This window comes from Dasypus novemcinctus, chromosome 19, assembly GCF_030445035.2.
Source record: "Dasypus novemcinctus isolate mDasNov1 chromosome 19, mDasNov1.1.hap2, whole genome shotgun sequence".
Taxonomy (NCBI): domain Eukaryota; kingdom Metazoa; phylum Chordata; class Mammalia; order Cingulata; family Dasypodidae; genus Dasypus; species Dasypus novemcinctus.
The window spans coordinates 8,042,199-8,059,551 of record NC_080691.1 but is presented as its reverse complement, the minus strand read 5'-3'; the positions used below and the strand labels follow the sequence as shown (position 1 = coordinate 8,059,551).

The window sequence follows — 17,353 nt, the reverse complement described above, 5'->3', positions numbered from 1 at the left end:
GCACCTTCAGAAAGGAAGATCATGGTCCATGTCCATTGGCTCCAAAGAGGAAAGGTTTAGCAGTAATATTAAACAGAAGTGCGGGTGTTGGCTTTTTAGATGTAGAGACAATGTGAAGAGACTTGACAGGCTTTTCCTTTAGGTCCTGGTGCTACAGAAAGGGGCGTCCCAACATTCTGGAGTCAGGTCCTCTGCCATCATGGTCTCATGGTGAAATAGGGTGAGAAGGGATGCATCTGAAACAAATGCCCTGCGCCTCGTGCGTGTGTAAGCCCAGGTTAAGCAGATGGTGTGAAGGGTGACTGCTGACGGTGCTGTCTTCAGTAGGCTTCTCTTTGTTACAACCTAGGTCGTGTATACATGAGGCAGAGGCTCTATGGGATATGTTCTTGTTGGAAATAAACCTTCTGGGTGGCTGGTAAAAGTGAAATGTTGGACACAGAGACAGGCTACAGTCATGGTGTCCTAATTGATGAGGACAGGTGGCCAGGTCCTTCCATTGGAGTGGGCACTGGTGCTGGGCAGGTGCCTCTTAGTCTGTTGAAGAGAGACTGAAGTGAAAGAAATGGCCTTTTTAAAAAATAAAAAGCTGTAGTTGAATTACGCAGGGAGCTAAAAAGAGGTTAGGAGGATACAGGAGGTAATAGAGAAAACCCAGGGCCAGTAGCTGGAGTGAAAGAGGTCTAGAATGGCATAGCTGAGTTGGAGGCCAGAGGGCATACCCCATACTTGCATTAAATTGTGAATGTCAATCGTTTTTGTCTCATATTTACAAGTTATAAAAGTTACGTATGTTAGGCAGTAATTGAATGCAGAAAGTCTTAAGGCATAGATATTAAATTTAAATCTGGCTTCTTGAAAGTGTCAGGATTTTTTGCAAAATGTTTCCTAGTTAAAAATGTACATCATGGAAACCTCTCCTGTCCTCTCTTTATTCTTGTTGTGAGGCTCCTCTGTGGAATAAGTTCTCACTTGAAGATGAACAGTTTAGAGGGATGAAGCTGTGGTGCAAACCTTGTAGTCACACGGACTCCTGTTTTCTAAATCAGAAAGTGAAAAATATAGGACATTGACTAAACTCCGTGACTCAGCAAGAGCCTCCCACCCTTGACAGGCTCAGATTTTTAGGGAAAAAAGATCCAGTGTTCAGTAGAGCATATAAATCACAAGTTAATGTTTAGGGGGATGGAAGTGCGTTTAAAAAGTTCACTTGGAAGCTGATACCAGCCTTGATGTTGACATCCATTTTTACTTAAACAAAACAAAAAATACCTAAACAAAAGCAACTTGTTTTTTTTGGCTAGTTGATCTTACTGAAGGCATTTACTGTGAATGATGATACCTTCCTTCTCTTGAATAGCAATATAACCAAGAAATCACCGACTTGAAGCAACCTGTTCTGGTCAGTCAGCCTAAGAGGAGACGGGGCCCCGGTGGCACCCTCCCAGGGCCTGCCTTGCTCATCCCGGAGCTTTGCTACCTGACAGGTACCCTTGAGGTTTGTTTGCTTGGGACAAAACCAATGAAGTAGTTTCCTCTTCTGTCCTAGCAGTCTCAATGCTCCTTTACTCCCCATCCCCACTCCCCAAGAAAAGCAAGCCTTAACGACTGCTTCTTCTACTTGGAATGTTCTTTGTTCATTCATCACTACCCTGCGCTCCAAATGTTATTTAAACTTGATTCTTGTTTTATTTCAAGGTCTAACTGATAAAATGCGTAATGATTTTAATGTGATGAAAGACTTAGCTGTTCACACAAGATTAACTCCAGAACAAAGGCAGCGGGAAGTAGGGAGACTCATCGATTATATTCATAAGTAAGTTATTGGTGTTGCACTAGGGTAGGGTTTTAGGGTTGTGCTTGGCATTCTGTGGGAGTTTGGGGTCCTTTTATACTAGCAGTGTAGGGGTGGGTTTGTTCTTCAGGTTTCTAAGTGAGGCTACCATTTGTCGGGAATAATAGTTGAACTTTGTAGCCCTGGCATTTCTTATTCTTCTCCTAAAGAAAATGGATGGAACAGAAAAGAAGTGTTTTTGGAAAAAACTATTTTCTATCTTTGTTATATCAAAGAGTTTATTTTAAAGGGAAGGCAGTTTGGGCATCAGAACTTTAAATTACAAGATGTCAAAGGGACGTTTAGATGTGATAAAAAGAAAAGTAGATTGTACTTGTGTGTGTTTCCTAGCATTTCAGTTAGGCTCTTGATCCCTAGAGAAACACTGACATTTATTATAGGGTGGAGTGGGTCTGTTTTTGCCTATGCCTGTTAGTCTTTGTTGAGTGGTGTGTAAATGTGTTAAATTTACAGAGATGACAATGTTCAGAGGGAGCTCCGAGACTGGGGTTTGAGCTTTGACTCCAACTTACTGTCCTTCTCAGGAAGAATTTTGCAAGCAGAAAAGATTCACCAAGGTGGAAAAACAGTAAGGCAGTTTTTAAAGTTGTCAAGTAAGATGGGGTCAGATTCACAACAAAGCGAGCTGGAAGAACCCCTTTACCTGTGTCTTTTCTCACCTGTCTCTTTTTCCCCTTCCACCTCCACCCTCAGCAAGTGGGAGCCCCTGCCCTGGGATTTCTGAAACAGGTAAACTCCAGGAATAGATAGGTGGATGCACAGGAGAAGGTGCAGCCTGCATCCTGGCCCTCTGGGTAACTGGACTTCTAGGCTAAATGGAGGCTTCATGCTCTCTAATAACCCGGGTTACTATCCTGACTGTCAAGCTGGGGGGCATCCTTGCAGCACTAAGGTGATCTCTTACTGGAAAACTCATGTTATTTGGCTTTGTTTGGCCTGAACCATTTATCTGTGGGATACGTATTATATAATTTTGCCTTTTATAGTTTATCTTCAGGAAAGGGGAAGGCAAGTATGCTAATAAAGCTAACTTCAGGTGCTCAAAGCTTTAAACATCTTTACAGAAAACACTATCCTTTCCTACCTTTAAACGTTCTATGAATAACATTCTGGTCATGTAACGTAATATCTTAATTGCAGTTTTTTTAATACCCCGTGAAGACCAATATATATTTCATTCTATCAGTGTTATTGGGGATGTGGGTGATAGGATGTGTTAAAACGCCAGAGTTTTTCCTCTGATAAATATCACCAGGTTACTGTGCTTTGAGTTTGTGTTCGTTTTCTGCCTTGCTGTCAAATGTTTTTGCAGCTTGCTTTCAGTATCTGATACCTCAGTCAAGTTGTTTAACTTTCAAAGCCTTATCTTTTCTATCTTTATCATGAGGAAAATAAAGCCTAACCTTGTAAGATTCTAGAGAAGATTCGGGAGAATGCAGCTAAAGCACTTAGGAGAATACCTGGCACAAGTAAGCACTGAAGTAGTAGCTGTTAATAAGAATATATTTGAAACTCAGTTGGCATCATCCTGTGGATACATCCAATATTGCATTTGTATATCTTTCTCCACTGAGGGCATTTTGTTTGTCACTATAATTCTGATTTAAGAGTAGTACTCTTATGGTTCAAAATACGCCGCAGTAGAATTAATAAAGGCCTTTTGGCTTTATCACTGAGAACTTACAATGGAATTTACAGTGTCTCTGAACTTTCTTCTAGTTTGATTACAATCCACAATTTGCAGATTGGTCAAAAGAAACAAGAGGTGCACCATTAATTAGTGTTAAGCCGCTAGATAACTGGCTGTTGATCTATACTCGAAGAAATTATGAAGCAGCCAATTCATTGATACAAAATCTATTTAAAGTTACACCAGCCATGGGCATACAAATGAAAAAAGCAATAATGTAAGTTTATCAAGCCATTTCTACTTTGAAAGTTGAGTCATGTGGAGGGTTGGGGGAGATGCAAAGAATATATTAGAAAATAGTAGATAATCTTAGTTTAATTATTTGGTATGGCTTCCTATAATGCAGCCAAACAATCAAATTTTAGTTACTCAAAGAAGGTGGCAGAAAAGATGAAGTAGGTCCATTTGCTCAATCCTGTGCTTTAAACTAAACAATTGTAGTTGTGTGTATGTAAGGCAGCCTTTTTCCTTAATGGCTATTCTTAGTGTCTTATTGTATGCTTTATACTGAAATGTTTCATGTGTTATAAGCTCTCAAACCTTTTTATGCATGTTCTGTTTTTCATTATTTTTTCTGAAAGTTGTGTTACTTCCATTTTAGGATTGAAGTGGATGATAGAACTGAAGCATACTTAAGAGTCTTACAGCAAAAGGTTACATCTAATACCCAGATTGTAAGTAGCTAATTGATGCACAGGCAATTTTCAGTAAATGAGCTGTTTTAAAGGGGGCATTTATAAATCTTAAGAATTTTGAGTTATTTTCCAACTGTTCTAATTAGTTTCCCATACTAACCACGAAAGACACATATTTTACTTCCATAAGATAGCTAAACAAATGTTAGCTTTAGTTGCATGTCTAGGAGTTTTTTACTGGGCATGCTGAGAGGGAAGGTTAGAGACAGACAAAACTTTCTTAAAACATTTATTCTGGCTCAAAGGCTTTAATTATTCAAAGTTAATCAAATCACTTTTTTTTTTTTAAGCTACCAGTGTTTTATTATAGAAAATTTGGGAAAACTCTAAAGGCACAAAAATAAAAATTAGCATTTAGATGTTTAGCACACGTAGAACCGTCATTAAGGAGTATACATAGAAACTTTCTAGGCAGTGCGGCGTAAGATTGGGAAAAGCAGGAGTCTGTGCAGACAGCCCTGCTCAGAGTCTAGAAGCTTGCCGCCGTCATTGTGCATTCAGATCCCCTGAACATGAACCCACTCTGCTGAGCTTTCTTTCTCCCTTCTGGTTTTGAATGTGCTGGGTTGAGGGTATATGGGTGCTGCCTGCCCATCCAGAAAGGTCATGTTCACGTCTGTGGAGTCTCACTGCCGCCTGGAATGCTTGAGGCAGATGTAGAGGCTTGGGAATTGAAGGGGAAATTCGATGGAGGCATCCAGGAATGGTAGATTATTTTTATCTGTAATCTGAGTTTTAGATATCTGTCGGTTTATCTTTTGTTTAAATCTAATATGTAAACTGAAGCTGTAAAGCCACACCTCTAGGTTCATTTCCAGGCTTGGCCAATTGCATGATCTTGGGCAGGTGTTTCTGGTTTTATATCCTTATTTGACAAAACTGGGTGGTCATGATAGCAACAATAGTTTCTAGCCATACTGCTCTTCTGAAATGTTGATGAGCTGGTGAAGCCTGGCATACTTCTTAAGAGTTCAGTCACATTAACTGCTGCTAACTGATGATGGCAACCAAGTCCTCAGATTCAGGCAATCTACAGTTTTACTGGGGTTAGGAGAAATGTAGAGTTAATGTTTTGATTGATTATTTAAAGGAAAACCATCTACTCGTCTCCAAAGAGAGACTTTTTAGGCTGTCAGATACTTCCTGTTGTCATCATTTTTGCCTTATTCACGATGTACACAAAATGTCCATGTGGATGTAACCTGGGCTTCTTCATAGCTGAAATGCTTTAGGTCCTGTCACTTTTTGCTTTCTACACACCCCATTATCTCTCTTCTCCCCACCTTTCTAAATCTTAAACCAGTATTTTTGTCTGGCAAAAGGTTTTGACTTAAAGAAGAGCTATAACTTGTTGGAGATTTCTCTAACGCACCCCCCCCACCCCAAGATTCTATCAAGAGTGATATTTATTATATTTTCTCAGTGTTCTTTAATTTGCATCAAGAACGTACCCTTCATACACATAAGAAACAGTGCCTTGGTTTTTGTAAGTCCACATACCTTCCATAATATAGCAAAATGGTGTCATGGATTCAGTGGGAGTGTACTTAGGTGGCCAGATCTTAACCACATTCAGCACAGAATCTCTTCTGCATTCAGTCTCTGCCTAAGCTCTTTGAATTATGACCTCAAGACTTCCTATTCCGTACTGGAAGAAAATGGGAGGAGACTGAGGTTAGAGAAATTTACTTGAAGATGGTGGGTCTACAGCTGCTGGTTGGCAGCCTTGAAAGCCATAGCTCTGGAAGAACTCTCTTTCCACTGCTCCCCTTCCCAGGCCTGCCTAGTACCCTTCACACTCCTTGTGGTTTGCAGCTCCAGGGAAGGAGGAGGGGTCCTATATTGTTTCTGCTTTGCGAACAGTCCCTTTATTAAATTCTCCTCAGTTATCCAAGTTGAGTATTCCTTTTTTGGTTGTTGGGATCCTGCAAGACAGGTATTTCAGATGTTTTTATTTTTAGCTGAGTTGAGCTTCCAAAAGAGACCTAATTGGTTGATGATATCTTTATCCCTGTTTTTATCTATTGTTTTTGTAACCTGAAACTGTAGTGGCTAACACATAGTGGTCCAATGAATTCATGTTTCTATTTATACCTGTAGCATTATATATAGATCTGCTAGGGGAACACGTACATTGTAAGACAACAGAGATTAAAATTAAGCAGTAAGACGAAAATTACCTGTGATGATGATAGAAGACAAATTAAAGTGGGATAGGGAAAATTACTTGATTCACATGTAAATAATTAAGATATTTAACTGATTGTGACTATTAGGAAACTGTCTTTGCTTTAATAACTGAAAATGTTAGAAAGAAAAAATAAGAAAACAGAAGAAAAGAAAAAAACTAAATGCATTCCTTGATTCTGTATTTATGTGTAATGAAATTCACAAAAATATATTCTGAAGACAGCAATGAGTTTAGAGAAATTAAGTGCTTTAAAGAATTTTCCCTACCCCCTTTAGCTTCTGAGAGGTTACACGATAATGTGACAAAGATAAAGTTTAAAAGTAACATATCTACATTGCTTTGAACCTAAGAAAGGATTGACTTCCTCTATTTGTTCATTTGTAAACCCTTCATCCCAGCCCTAAAGGCTACAGGCAGATTCCTGTTGCCTTGCTGTCTGGAGTAATGGAGAGACACCCTAGGTGGGAAATGATTTTGTTGGATACTGTAGAAATTATAACCTGGGAATATAAGATAGAGAGTACAGTCGTGAGTGAAGGAGCTGGATTCAGTTCTGAAAATTTTAAACCTGGGTCCTCAGGATTTGGGTAGGGAGTACATTTAGATCAGGCAGTTTATTTTGTCCCGCACGTTGTCCGTGGACTTCTAGGAAGTTCACAGTTTGATCTAATTCTGAAGCCAGATGTTACAAGTTTAAAAACCATGATCCTACATGGATTGTGAGTACGTCGAAACCGTGAGCATTTTAGAAAATCCGAGGTAATCCCTATGCTTGGCTTTCTTTTGTTGACTTTTAAATTATCACTGTGTTTCCCTACTTTGTATGTATATCTAAATTATTCCGAACTGGTAATAAAGTATGTTTAAGTTCTCAAGATTAAATGGTATTCAATTTGGAGATGTTTGCTTAATGTGATTTTCTTTGGTTAGCATCTGTCGCTCAGTTGCATATAACCTGTGTCTAAAAATTATTGATACCACTCTGATGAGCTTTAAGGCAGAAATGAACAGTAAAGTAGATTGTGTTTGATATTTATACACGAAGGTATGTTTGGTGTCCAGTCCTCTCGTTGAACTTAATCATCAACTCTTATTTGTGGTAATGGGGACATTTTGTTTTTAGGTTGTCTGTTTGTTGTCTAGTAATCGAAAGGACAAGTACGATGCTATAAAAAAATACTTATGCACAGACTGCCCTACTCCAAGCCAGTGTGTGGTAGCCCGGACCTTAGGCAAACAGCAGACTGTCATGGCCATCGCCACCAAGATTGCCCTGCAGATGAACTGCAAGATGGGCGGAGAGCTGTGGAGGGTCGACATGCCTGTAAGTTTGACTTAACTGGAAGAAAAAATAGATTTGCTTTTTTGTTGTTTTTTTTTTTAAGATTTATTTTTTATTTATTTCTCTCCCCTTCCCCACCCCCCTCCAGTTGTCTGCTCTGTGTCCACTTGCTGTGTGATCTTCTGTGACTGCTTCTATCCTTACCAGTGGCACCGGGAATCTGTGTTTCCTTTTGTTGTGTCATCTTGCTGTGTCAGCTCTCTGTGTGTGCAGTGCCGCTCCTGGGCAGGCTGCACTTTTTTTGCGCTGGGCGGCTCTCCTTATGGGGTGTACTCCTTGCGTGTGTGGCTCCCCTATGCAGGGGACACCGCTGTGTGGCATGGCACTCCCTGCACGCATCAGCACTGCGCATGGGCCAGCTCCACACAGGTCAAGGAGGCCCGGGGTTTGAACTGTGGACCTCCCATGTGGTAGGCGGACGCCCTATCCATTGGGCCATGTCCACGTCCCATAGATTTGCTTTTTAAATGTTGCTAATATTCTCTTTCTCTAAAATTATATTACTTTTTATTTAAGCTAAAGCTAGCGATGATAGTTGGCATCGATTGTTACCACGATACCACAGCTGGACGGAGGTCAATTGCAGGATTTGTTGCCAGCATCAATGAAGGGATGACCCGGTGAGTGAGACTTGGTAGATGAACTGGGCAAAGCTCTTAAGCTGGGATTGGCACTTGGGCTAAACAGGACAGCAGACAAAGGAGCTGGTTCTAGAACAATTGTGAAAAGATCAGGCAGTGGAGACCAGAACAGCTTTGTATTTTGTTGCTTTTATCTTCAAATGTAGCTTTCTGCCATCATCACTGCTGTGGAATAGAAACATGGAGTCACATAGCTAATTTTAAATGTTCTGGTAGCCACACTAAAAATTAAAAAAGAAAAGAGTTGAAATTAAACCTTTTAACCCAGTATATCCAAAATATTATCTTTCCAAGATGCTATTAAAAAGTTTAAACTTAGATCCTATTTTTCTAGTTCACGCCAGCTCTATTATGAATGCCCAGTAGCTACATATGGCTTCTGGAACCCACTGGCTGGCACATGCCTATATATCTTCAGTGGGTAGCAGTGTTTGGGCATCCTCTCACTGACTCCTCAATCATGATACACATGGGGAGTGAGCACTTAAGGTACTAGGACTTTTGTCAGGTTAAGAGAATTCAAACTATTAGACAAAAGAAGACATGAATCTAGGGACTGTTGTCCAGGGGATGGTCTGAAAATCACAGGAGTTGTTTTGGTTCTTTATTTCTCTGTTAGAAACCTTAGCAAAGAGTTAGGAAAGAAAAATAATTCATAACTACCCTACCTTTTTAAAGTTTCCAGAGGCCCTCACTCAGCAGTCTTCAAATTGCTTGTCATCTTACTTTCTAGAATTATTTATATTGCATCTCATTAAAGGTGACCATCCCTAACACATACTGTGTTTAGTAATTGTTATGGGCCACTGAAATGTAATCTCAGATTTTCACATTGATTTCATTTTGATAAATCTCTTTGGTTTGTTGATGCATTTGTATTTCAACATAGTGAAATTATATCTTCAGTGCTTTTCTAGGAACTAAGGAAATTACCAAGAATAGGAGAAAACAAAAATGGAGGGCACATTAATCTGTTTATATGAATAGTTGGTATGTTTCAGGACCTTTTATCTCTTAGAAAACTGAAATCTATGATTAATGCTTTCTCAGGAGCATAACAGTAAGTATGTGCTTCTGCGTGTTTGGGTGTTGGCCTAGGAAGCATCTGTGGGTATTATGGTTTACATTTCATTTTTTCACTAGCAGGTGGACTATAGTATAGCTTTATAATAAAAAGAAAACGTAGTTTGTAATGCCTATAAGGGATTTACTGTATCTTGCTAGTTCTGTTAAAGGTTTCATTAAAGTATTTGGAGATATTAGCAGGTGTCTTTAAAGGAAGTTAGAGAAGACCATGAAATGACAAAAGCAAAATAACTATCATAGAATAATTCAGAAAGGAAAACTGTCTAGATAGTTGATTCTCACCTTAGTCACATTTTTCTCTGAATAGCTGGTTCTCTCGCTGTGTATTTCAAGACAGAGGACAAGAGCTAGTTGATGGCCTGAAGGTCTGCTTGCAAGGTGAGTTTTCTGTAGTGTTTTCATTCTGGTCTTTTCAAGAAGTATCCTAATAGTTATGTTATTGGAAAACGTGCCTAGGATTTAGGAGAAACAGACCTTTTCTATTGTGTCAATTCATTGACAACTCTTCTGACTGTCTTTCAGCTGCTCTGAGGGCTTGGAATAGCTGCAATGAATACATGCCTAGTCGAATTATTGTGTACCGGGATGGTGTTGGAGATGGTCAGCTTAAAACGCTGGTTAACTATGAAGTACCACAGTTTTTGGATTGCCTAAAATCTGTTGGTAGAGGTTACAAGTAAGCATGCAAATTGTAAAGCATTTTCTTTTTATAAAGTTACACCTTCTTATCTTTGACACAAGATGAAAAGATAAGTGAGAACTAGCCTGATTGGTACAATAGGGCTGGAGGTCATGGAAGAGGGAGGGGGGAAAGTTTTCCCTTTGGTCCTTTTCCTGGTGATGGGGGGATGGCTGGGTAATATCAAGTGGAACAAGTGAGTGACAGATTAAGACTTTGGTGACTCTGGTCTGTCTGCCTTCCTCCCCTGAGGCCTGGAAGTGAAAGGAACCAGTTATTCCAAACCATCTGTATGAGTCCACAGGTTTGGTTTATTGAACTTCATCTTTGACATAATCTCCGCTTAGTTTTTTAGACCTCATTAGTACAATGAACACTTGTTTAATTTTTTTTGTGAGCATGCCTGGACTAGTACTTGACCAATGTGATGGTTGGCAAGTCTCATAAAAGGAAATGGTTTTGTCTTCCTCATTTTAGAAGATATGGGCACCATGTATGGTGTGACCTGTGCCTGAATTTGGCCATGCTTGTTCCCTTTAAGCCTCGATTGGGATTGGGTTTGCCTTCCTCCATTTTCTGGCAGGCATAACTTAGTCCCATTTGGCAGCAAAGAGTAAATCCATCTCAAAGTAGCTGCTTTAGAAAGTGACATTGTTTACCTTTTGATATTTGTTTGTATCAGATTGTCAGTTGAGTACATGTTCTTTTAGGGGTATGGTGCATAATAAAGATTTGAGAATTAAGTCTAAAGATGCTTAGAAAATCTGGGAGGACTGTGTGTCCTTGCAAATGCACATGGAAGCACTGCTTAGTTTTTATTAGGCCTTTACAGCTAGCATTTGGTTTCAATTTAGACTAGAACAGAGATAGGGGATTTTTAAAGTCATTGCCGATGTCTGGAGCTTGGTTTGATTTTATGTGGCCTTTGTGGTGGGCATCAAGAGCTTGTTTTTTAGTTCTCTACCTGGCCAACTAATTGAAGGAGATGTCCAGGGTCAGCATTAGCTTCATTCTGAAAGCACCCCCCCCCACACACACAGGAAATATTAATGAGATAGATGCCATTAATTTCTCAGAGCAAGTCAATGGTTTTCTTTAAGTCTTTTTGTGAAGTTATTGCATTCATATTAAAAAGCTTAATATTTTTAATACTTTGGAAATTAAGGTTAAAGTTCTTTCCTACTTTATGCTTTCTCTGCTTTAACTCTTCTGTCTATATGGGGAGGTGTGGAGGCAGGGAGTTGAAGGTCTAAATGGGCTGCTGCTGTCATCCTTCAGTGTAAAGCCCTCAGTGTTTTCCAGTGTTCCTTGCCTTTTTCTCTTATCCAAAGAAAAAAAAATCATCAGGAAGTGAAGAGCAGGGCCATGTGCAAGCTTGTCTTACTTCTTGGGCTGAGACACTGGGTGCCTGCATCTCCGGTTCTTGGAGTCCTTTGGGTGTGATTCCCAGCAGGAGGGGATCCCAGCTGGAAAGTATGGTTGTCAGGAAACAGAGTCTGGGGGTCCTGAGCCTGGTATGAGACTTGGGGGTGGAGTGGGGAGGGGTTTTTCCTTTTTGAGCTACCAGATATGCACTGTTATAAGGAAGGGGTCTCAAGCTGGTTGATTGGACTAATGGGTATCCAAGCAGGGGCATTGAAGAGATGTAACTGGGAACTGTGCTGGTATTTGCTGGCAGGAGAGAGTAGAGGTCAAGAGCAGTATATCTTAAAATCAGAGTTGGGTTAATCCCAGATGTTCCTTATCTGTGAAACTGGGGAAACACCTAATAAGCCGGTTGAAATAAGAACATGATTAAGGTGCTTCACACAGTATCTGATAAGCACTCAACTAATGGTAGCTAATTCTTCAGAAAAAAGCTCAAAATTGTATAAAAAAGTAAAATAGTATCTGAGAATTCTTTGCCACAGTAAAAATGGAAACTTTAGGTATCATTAGTACCACAATATTTGATTTTTCATTGGAATTTTGCTTTTAACCTTTTATGAAGATGCCTCATGAATTAGCTGATTTAGAGTGTTTGGTTTTGAAAAAACAAAAAAGGCACATAGCTTGTTTGTGACTTGTTCTTTTACCAGTTTTCTTGCAGTGTTACAGGATTAGATTTTCCACCTTGTGTCTTTTTATTCCTGAAATTGATACTTTCCAGGGGGATCCATTGCCATATACATACTCTGAATGTAATCTCTTTAAGTGGCAAATGATTTGAAACCATGGGTCCTGAGGCTTTCTGCTCATTTGCTGTGGATTTGTTAGCTGCAGAGCTGTTTCAGCTGGGCAGAGTGGCAATAGAGCTGTACCTGGGAGGAGAGTGATATTTCTAAAAGCATCCTCCCTTCATTTAAGTAAAATCACTTTCCTATCTCTTCTGTATTTGGCTACTACTACCATGAAGGAGCTCAGTTAGGTTTATCAATGAAGAGAAGTTTCCAGTGTTGACCAGTTTAGTCAGTGTAATGTGAACTAGCTACTATACTTAATTTTCACTGAAAAAACCATCAACAAAATTACTGAGTCAAACATTAGTAGGTCTGTACCACAGGTAAAGCCTGCTGCTGCACACTGCTGCCCGCAGCTTCGTGGTGTGAAGGGAAAATGGCCTTAATGCTATTAAGGTGCTAGTGTTCTGGTTGGGAAAGGGCATGAGAGAAAAGGAGGCTGTAATGCCGGTCATGTTTATGGAACACTTTTTTTACTTGACAGGTCCTCAGTGATTTACTCAGTGATTTGAGGTGACCCTTTAAGAGATGGGTAGTAAAGGGTGTGAAGGTGTTCAAGCAGACAGCATATGGACCAGCCTCAGTAGAACCAAAAGGCATCTTGTAGACCATAGATCTAACTTACTCTTGAGCTTAAAGTTCACACTGGGGGAAAGTGTCTGGTTCAAGGCTTATCGCTCTTTATGTAGGAAAGCCAACTGAAGAATTGAGTTGCGAGTGAAAGGATGAAAAAGGAGTTTTGTAGTTTTGTGATATTCAGTGGATGGTAGGCTGAGGGGTGAGTAAGCCATTCCTGGGGGGTCCACACAGAACAAAAAGTCTTGAGATTCTAATGAAATATTAATTGTGGAGATCAAACTATTTCTCCTGGAATAGTGTATTGACATATATCCCCTGCTATATTGTCAACCAGTAAATTTTAGAAGCAATAGCTTAGATTTTGACACTACTCAAATTAATTTATCTCTGAGTAGAGTAGAGAGTGAACATCCTATTTCCCACTTGGTGGAAAATGTCCCCTGGAGAGTGGTGTAAGTTGGGAGCTCCTCTGAAAGGCGCCTTCTGTTGTGTTGTCAAAGTGCATCTAAAGGCCATTCATTGTCTGTCCCACCTATGGTTCCTTCCAGTTCCTGAAGTTGACGGTGCTGTCAAGAGGAAGATTCCTATTCTTCCTGCACAACCTGTGTAGAGTATACAGTGTGGGAGCAGTAGGGGGAAGTGTCCTTTCAGACAGCGTAGCAATGTCTGAATAATACAATGTCCTGAAATTAAGACTGACTCAATATAGTTACATTCATCATCATCTTTAAGCCCAAGATTAACAGTAATTGTGGTGAAGAAACGAGTGAATGCCAGATTTTTTGCTCAGTCTGGAGGAAGACTTCAAAATCCACTTCCTGGAACAGTTATTGATGTCGAGGTCACCAGACCAGAATGGTAAGTTCTGTATGAGGAGATGGAGACTTTGTTCTATTTTGTTTTTTGGGGGCATGACTGCTGTATTTATCAACTTCAACACATTCACTTTTTAGTCCTTATACATTTCTTTCTATAAACGTGAACTTCAGCTAATTTGTTCTCTAATATTTTTTCTAAAGCCCATGGTTTCTTAGTGTCTGAAACTACAAATGTAAGTTCCTCTGTGCAGTTTTTCTTTGGGGGAAGAGGATTTTTGTGGCATTAATTACATATGCAAAGGTCAAGAACTGCTTAGGTTGCTTTTGCATTTTTTACATATCTAAGCTCATTCACAGATTCTTATTTTCTAATAATTTTTTTTAGCCTGTAAATGCAGTGGTTATCCAAATGTTAAAAAGTATCATCTGAAACACAGTTGTGGAGGAGAAGAGTAGCTTCTGAATAAGCCATAAGCAATTCACACTCTACTGTGAGAAAAGGAACATGCCAGCTAGAACCAGGGCACACTGCCGGGCATGGGTGTAGCAGCCTCAGCACATACAAATTGATTCATTTTTACTCAATAAGTTCCTCAAAAACCCTTCTGGGAGAGGGAGAGGAAGGGCGGCTCGTACAGCGCAGTCAGTCAAGTTCACGATGACAGCTCACTGGCAGTACAAATTAATGTTGCTCATGGAGTACTTGGTTAGGATGATGCACAGTTCTGGAGCCCCTTTAAGCACGGTGAAGTGGTGGCATAGGTGCAGAGTTTACATAGGGAACACTTTTTCCTTGTATGAACATGTGTGATACTAGAATACGGATTTTACTTCTGTTTGTGATATTGATAGAAATTCTTGTTTTGAGATGCATTGCCTTGGACTTTTGACTTGGGCAGATGTCATTTCTGGCATTATTTCAGATTGCAGCCCAAAGGGGATGGCCAGCCTAGAACAAAACAACTTAGCAAACAAATTACCGCAGCAGATTCATCTGCCAGATTCTCTAGAACTGTTAAGAATGGCCCCTGGATACCTTGTAATGTGATTGCTGCTCTGATCACCAATTCTCAGGTGCAGAGTTGACCTGCAGACATAGCAGACTTAAACCAACTGGGTAAAATTCAAGGTGAATTATGCAGCAGGACAAATTTGATTACCTTTAATGAGATACTGTTTAAAACTTAACAACCACTGCTGCTATTCAGATGCTTGGAGTAGTCAACTTTTAAGGAATACTGTAATAATTTTTTAATGACCAGCACTTTGAAGGATATGTGCTTAAATTGGCAACTAAGGTTTAGAATCTACCTCTGTTGTGATTTCTCTATTCCTTTGGGCAAGTTATTTAACATTTCTGAACCTCTCATTTTTAAAAAACCTGTAGGTTCTGTTCTAGATCAATTCTGATTTTATAATTAGTTTTGATAGACATAATAAATTGCAGAGTTCATTTCCTTAGATCTTTAGTAGGCCTAATTATACCTCTGGATTAATGTTCCATTCATACCAAGGAAATGAACAAATCTGATGTTCTGTACCTTCATTTTTGTTCTAGTTGGTTTTTGTTTTATCATTCAGGACTTAGACTCATTCTGTGTCTAGTCTTTCGTGTTCTCTGCTTCCCCTTAAAGATTTGCTTTAATTCCTTAATAAAATTAAGTAGATCTTTTGTTAGTAGATAACAGTGTGAACTGCAAGATGGGAAAAGTTTCTGTGATAAAATCATGTTTTGGGAATAATAGTCCCTAAAACTAGATCTCATCAGATGCCTTCGCCCCCCCCATTGCTGCCTTAATGGGGCTCTGTTTCTGCCTAGTGCCTTAACCCTCGTGTGTATGGAGGTGGGAAACAGAGCCATTAGTGTCTGCACAGCTGTTACCTCTAGAGCAGGTGTTTGAGACATCAATGAGAAATACCTGAGATTGAAATAGTATTAGTGTCTTAAACATCTTTACACATGGGTTCCAAAACTGATCATGAATAACAAGTTCCTGAACTTCAAAGCAGCGCATTACATCTTGAATGGATTAGTTTGCATTAGTGTGCAAGATCTCTTCATTTTGAAACTCAAATCATCTTAATTTTAGCTTTTAAAAAGATATGGCTTACATGTGTGTGTGTTTTGCAATTCCAGGTATGATTTTTTTATCGTGAGCCAGGCGGTGAGAAGTGGTAGTGTTTCTCCCACACATTATAATGTTATCTATGACAGCAGTGGCCTGAAACCTGACCACATACAGCGGCTAACTTACAAGCTATGCCATGTATATTATAACTGGCCAGTAAGTACTTTTATCTGTTGGTGTTTATTCACATCCATGAGATTTAACTTTTCAAAACGGAATTGCTATGTTTTAAAAAGCTTGTAGTCAATACAGAGATTTACAATTTAGAGAAGCTAGATCTAGAGTAATAGAGCCTTTTTTTTTCCTTCCAATAAAGGGTGTCATTCGCGTTCCTGCGCCTTGCCAGTATGCCCACAAGCTGGCGTTCCTTGTTGGCCAGAGTATTCACAGAGAACCCAACCTGTCACTCTCAAATCGCCTTTACTACCTCTAACCGATGGAAGAAGAGAAGATGTAGCTGTTTCTTTTTGGAATTCAAACTTTGGGATTTTTTTAAAGCTTTTATTTTTTTAACTTATCTTTCTAGGTGAAACTTGGGAAGAGGATTAGGAGATAGTCTATTTCTAATATTGCTATTAACTTATTTTATAGGTAAAACTAAGATTTTATATTTTATCTTGTTTGCCCCTCAAAAGTATGGTGTAAGGATGTTTTCTGTTGGTTTGGTAAAATGTGGATCCTACTTTGTACTATAAACTGGCACTTAACACTATTTGAGTATTGGGTATTGAAAATACATTCAGGAGTGAGGGAATTCTTGTAAATGTAGATTAAGGTTGTTTTTGAAATATTTATTTTAAATTTCAAATTTAAAGGAGAGAAAAGGCATATTGTAAGAACCTCACTACAGTTGTAAGTAGGGTTTTATTTGTGTATCTAATAACACTTATATTTTAAAGATAAAAGTTACCGTTAAATAACCTATACAAGGTATAGGAAAGGTGTGAGATTCCTTGGGAAACTATGCTTATTTTTTTGTTTGTTTGTTGTGGGGTTAATGGGGATAAAAACATAGTTGAGAAGTTTTAAATTTATGTCCAAAGAAGCATTTTAAGACTCTTTAACAAAAGAGGCAGGTAGTCAAGATCTATACTAACACTATTTTATTTATTTTGTTTTGCATCTGGGACATTCTGTTCCTTATAAAATAAAATTCAAGAAACTGTTACCTTATTTCACTAACAGTGTGTAGTTTTCTTACTGAAATTGTGTCTTTTCTTTCCATTTAATATATTTTTAAAACTATGGGAGACTACTCTTAGTCAAGTCAAAAGGATATGATTCCATTTAAAAAGGTAAATTAGTGTCATTTGTGAATTTTAACATCAGAGTAAAATTACATTAGGAAATGGTGCCACCTGAAATACAAATAAGCAGCCATAGTTTGTAAGGAAATGCAAGCTAAGAAACCTGTGTCATTTACATGTGC

At 39.1% G+C, this 17,353-nt stretch overlaps 1 protein-coding gene across 2 annotated transcripts in view; it reads left to right on the top strand.

Annotated features, from left to right (window-relative positions):
* The window catches only part of PIWIL1 (piwi like RNA-mediated gene silencing 1), a 29,125-nt gene extending 12,028 nt beyond the window's left edge, over window positions 1–17,097 (top strand). For both annotated transcript variants that reach the window (XM_058281210.2, XM_004455887.3), the window contains 12 exons: window positions 1,361–1,487; window positions 1,699–1,816; window positions 2,309–2,423; window positions 3,575–3,762; window positions 4,147–4,219; window positions 7,555–7,755; window positions 8,290–8,393; window positions 9,808–9,878; window positions 10,023–10,176; window positions 13,710–13,835; window positions 15,933–16,080; window positions 16,241–17,097. In XM_058281210.2, coding sequence (XP_058137193.1) covers window positions 1,361–1,487; window positions 1,699–1,816; window positions 2,309–2,423; window positions 3,575–3,762; window positions 4,147–4,219; window positions 7,555–7,755; window positions 8,290–8,393; window positions 9,808–9,878; window positions 10,023–10,176; window positions 13,710–13,835; window positions 15,933–16,080; window positions 16,241–16,357 — 1,542 coding nt within the window. In that variant the 3' untranslated portion in view covers window positions 16,358–17,097. The remainder of the gene's footprint in view (window positions 1–1,360; window positions 1,488–1,698; window positions 1,817–2,308; window positions 2,424–3,574; window positions 3,763–4,146; window positions 4,220–7,554; window positions 7,756–8,289; window positions 8,394–9,807; window positions 9,879–10,022; window positions 10,177–13,709; window positions 13,836–15,932; window positions 16,081–16,240) is intronic.
* The last annotated feature ends 256 nt before the right edge of the window (window positions 17,098–17,353 follow it).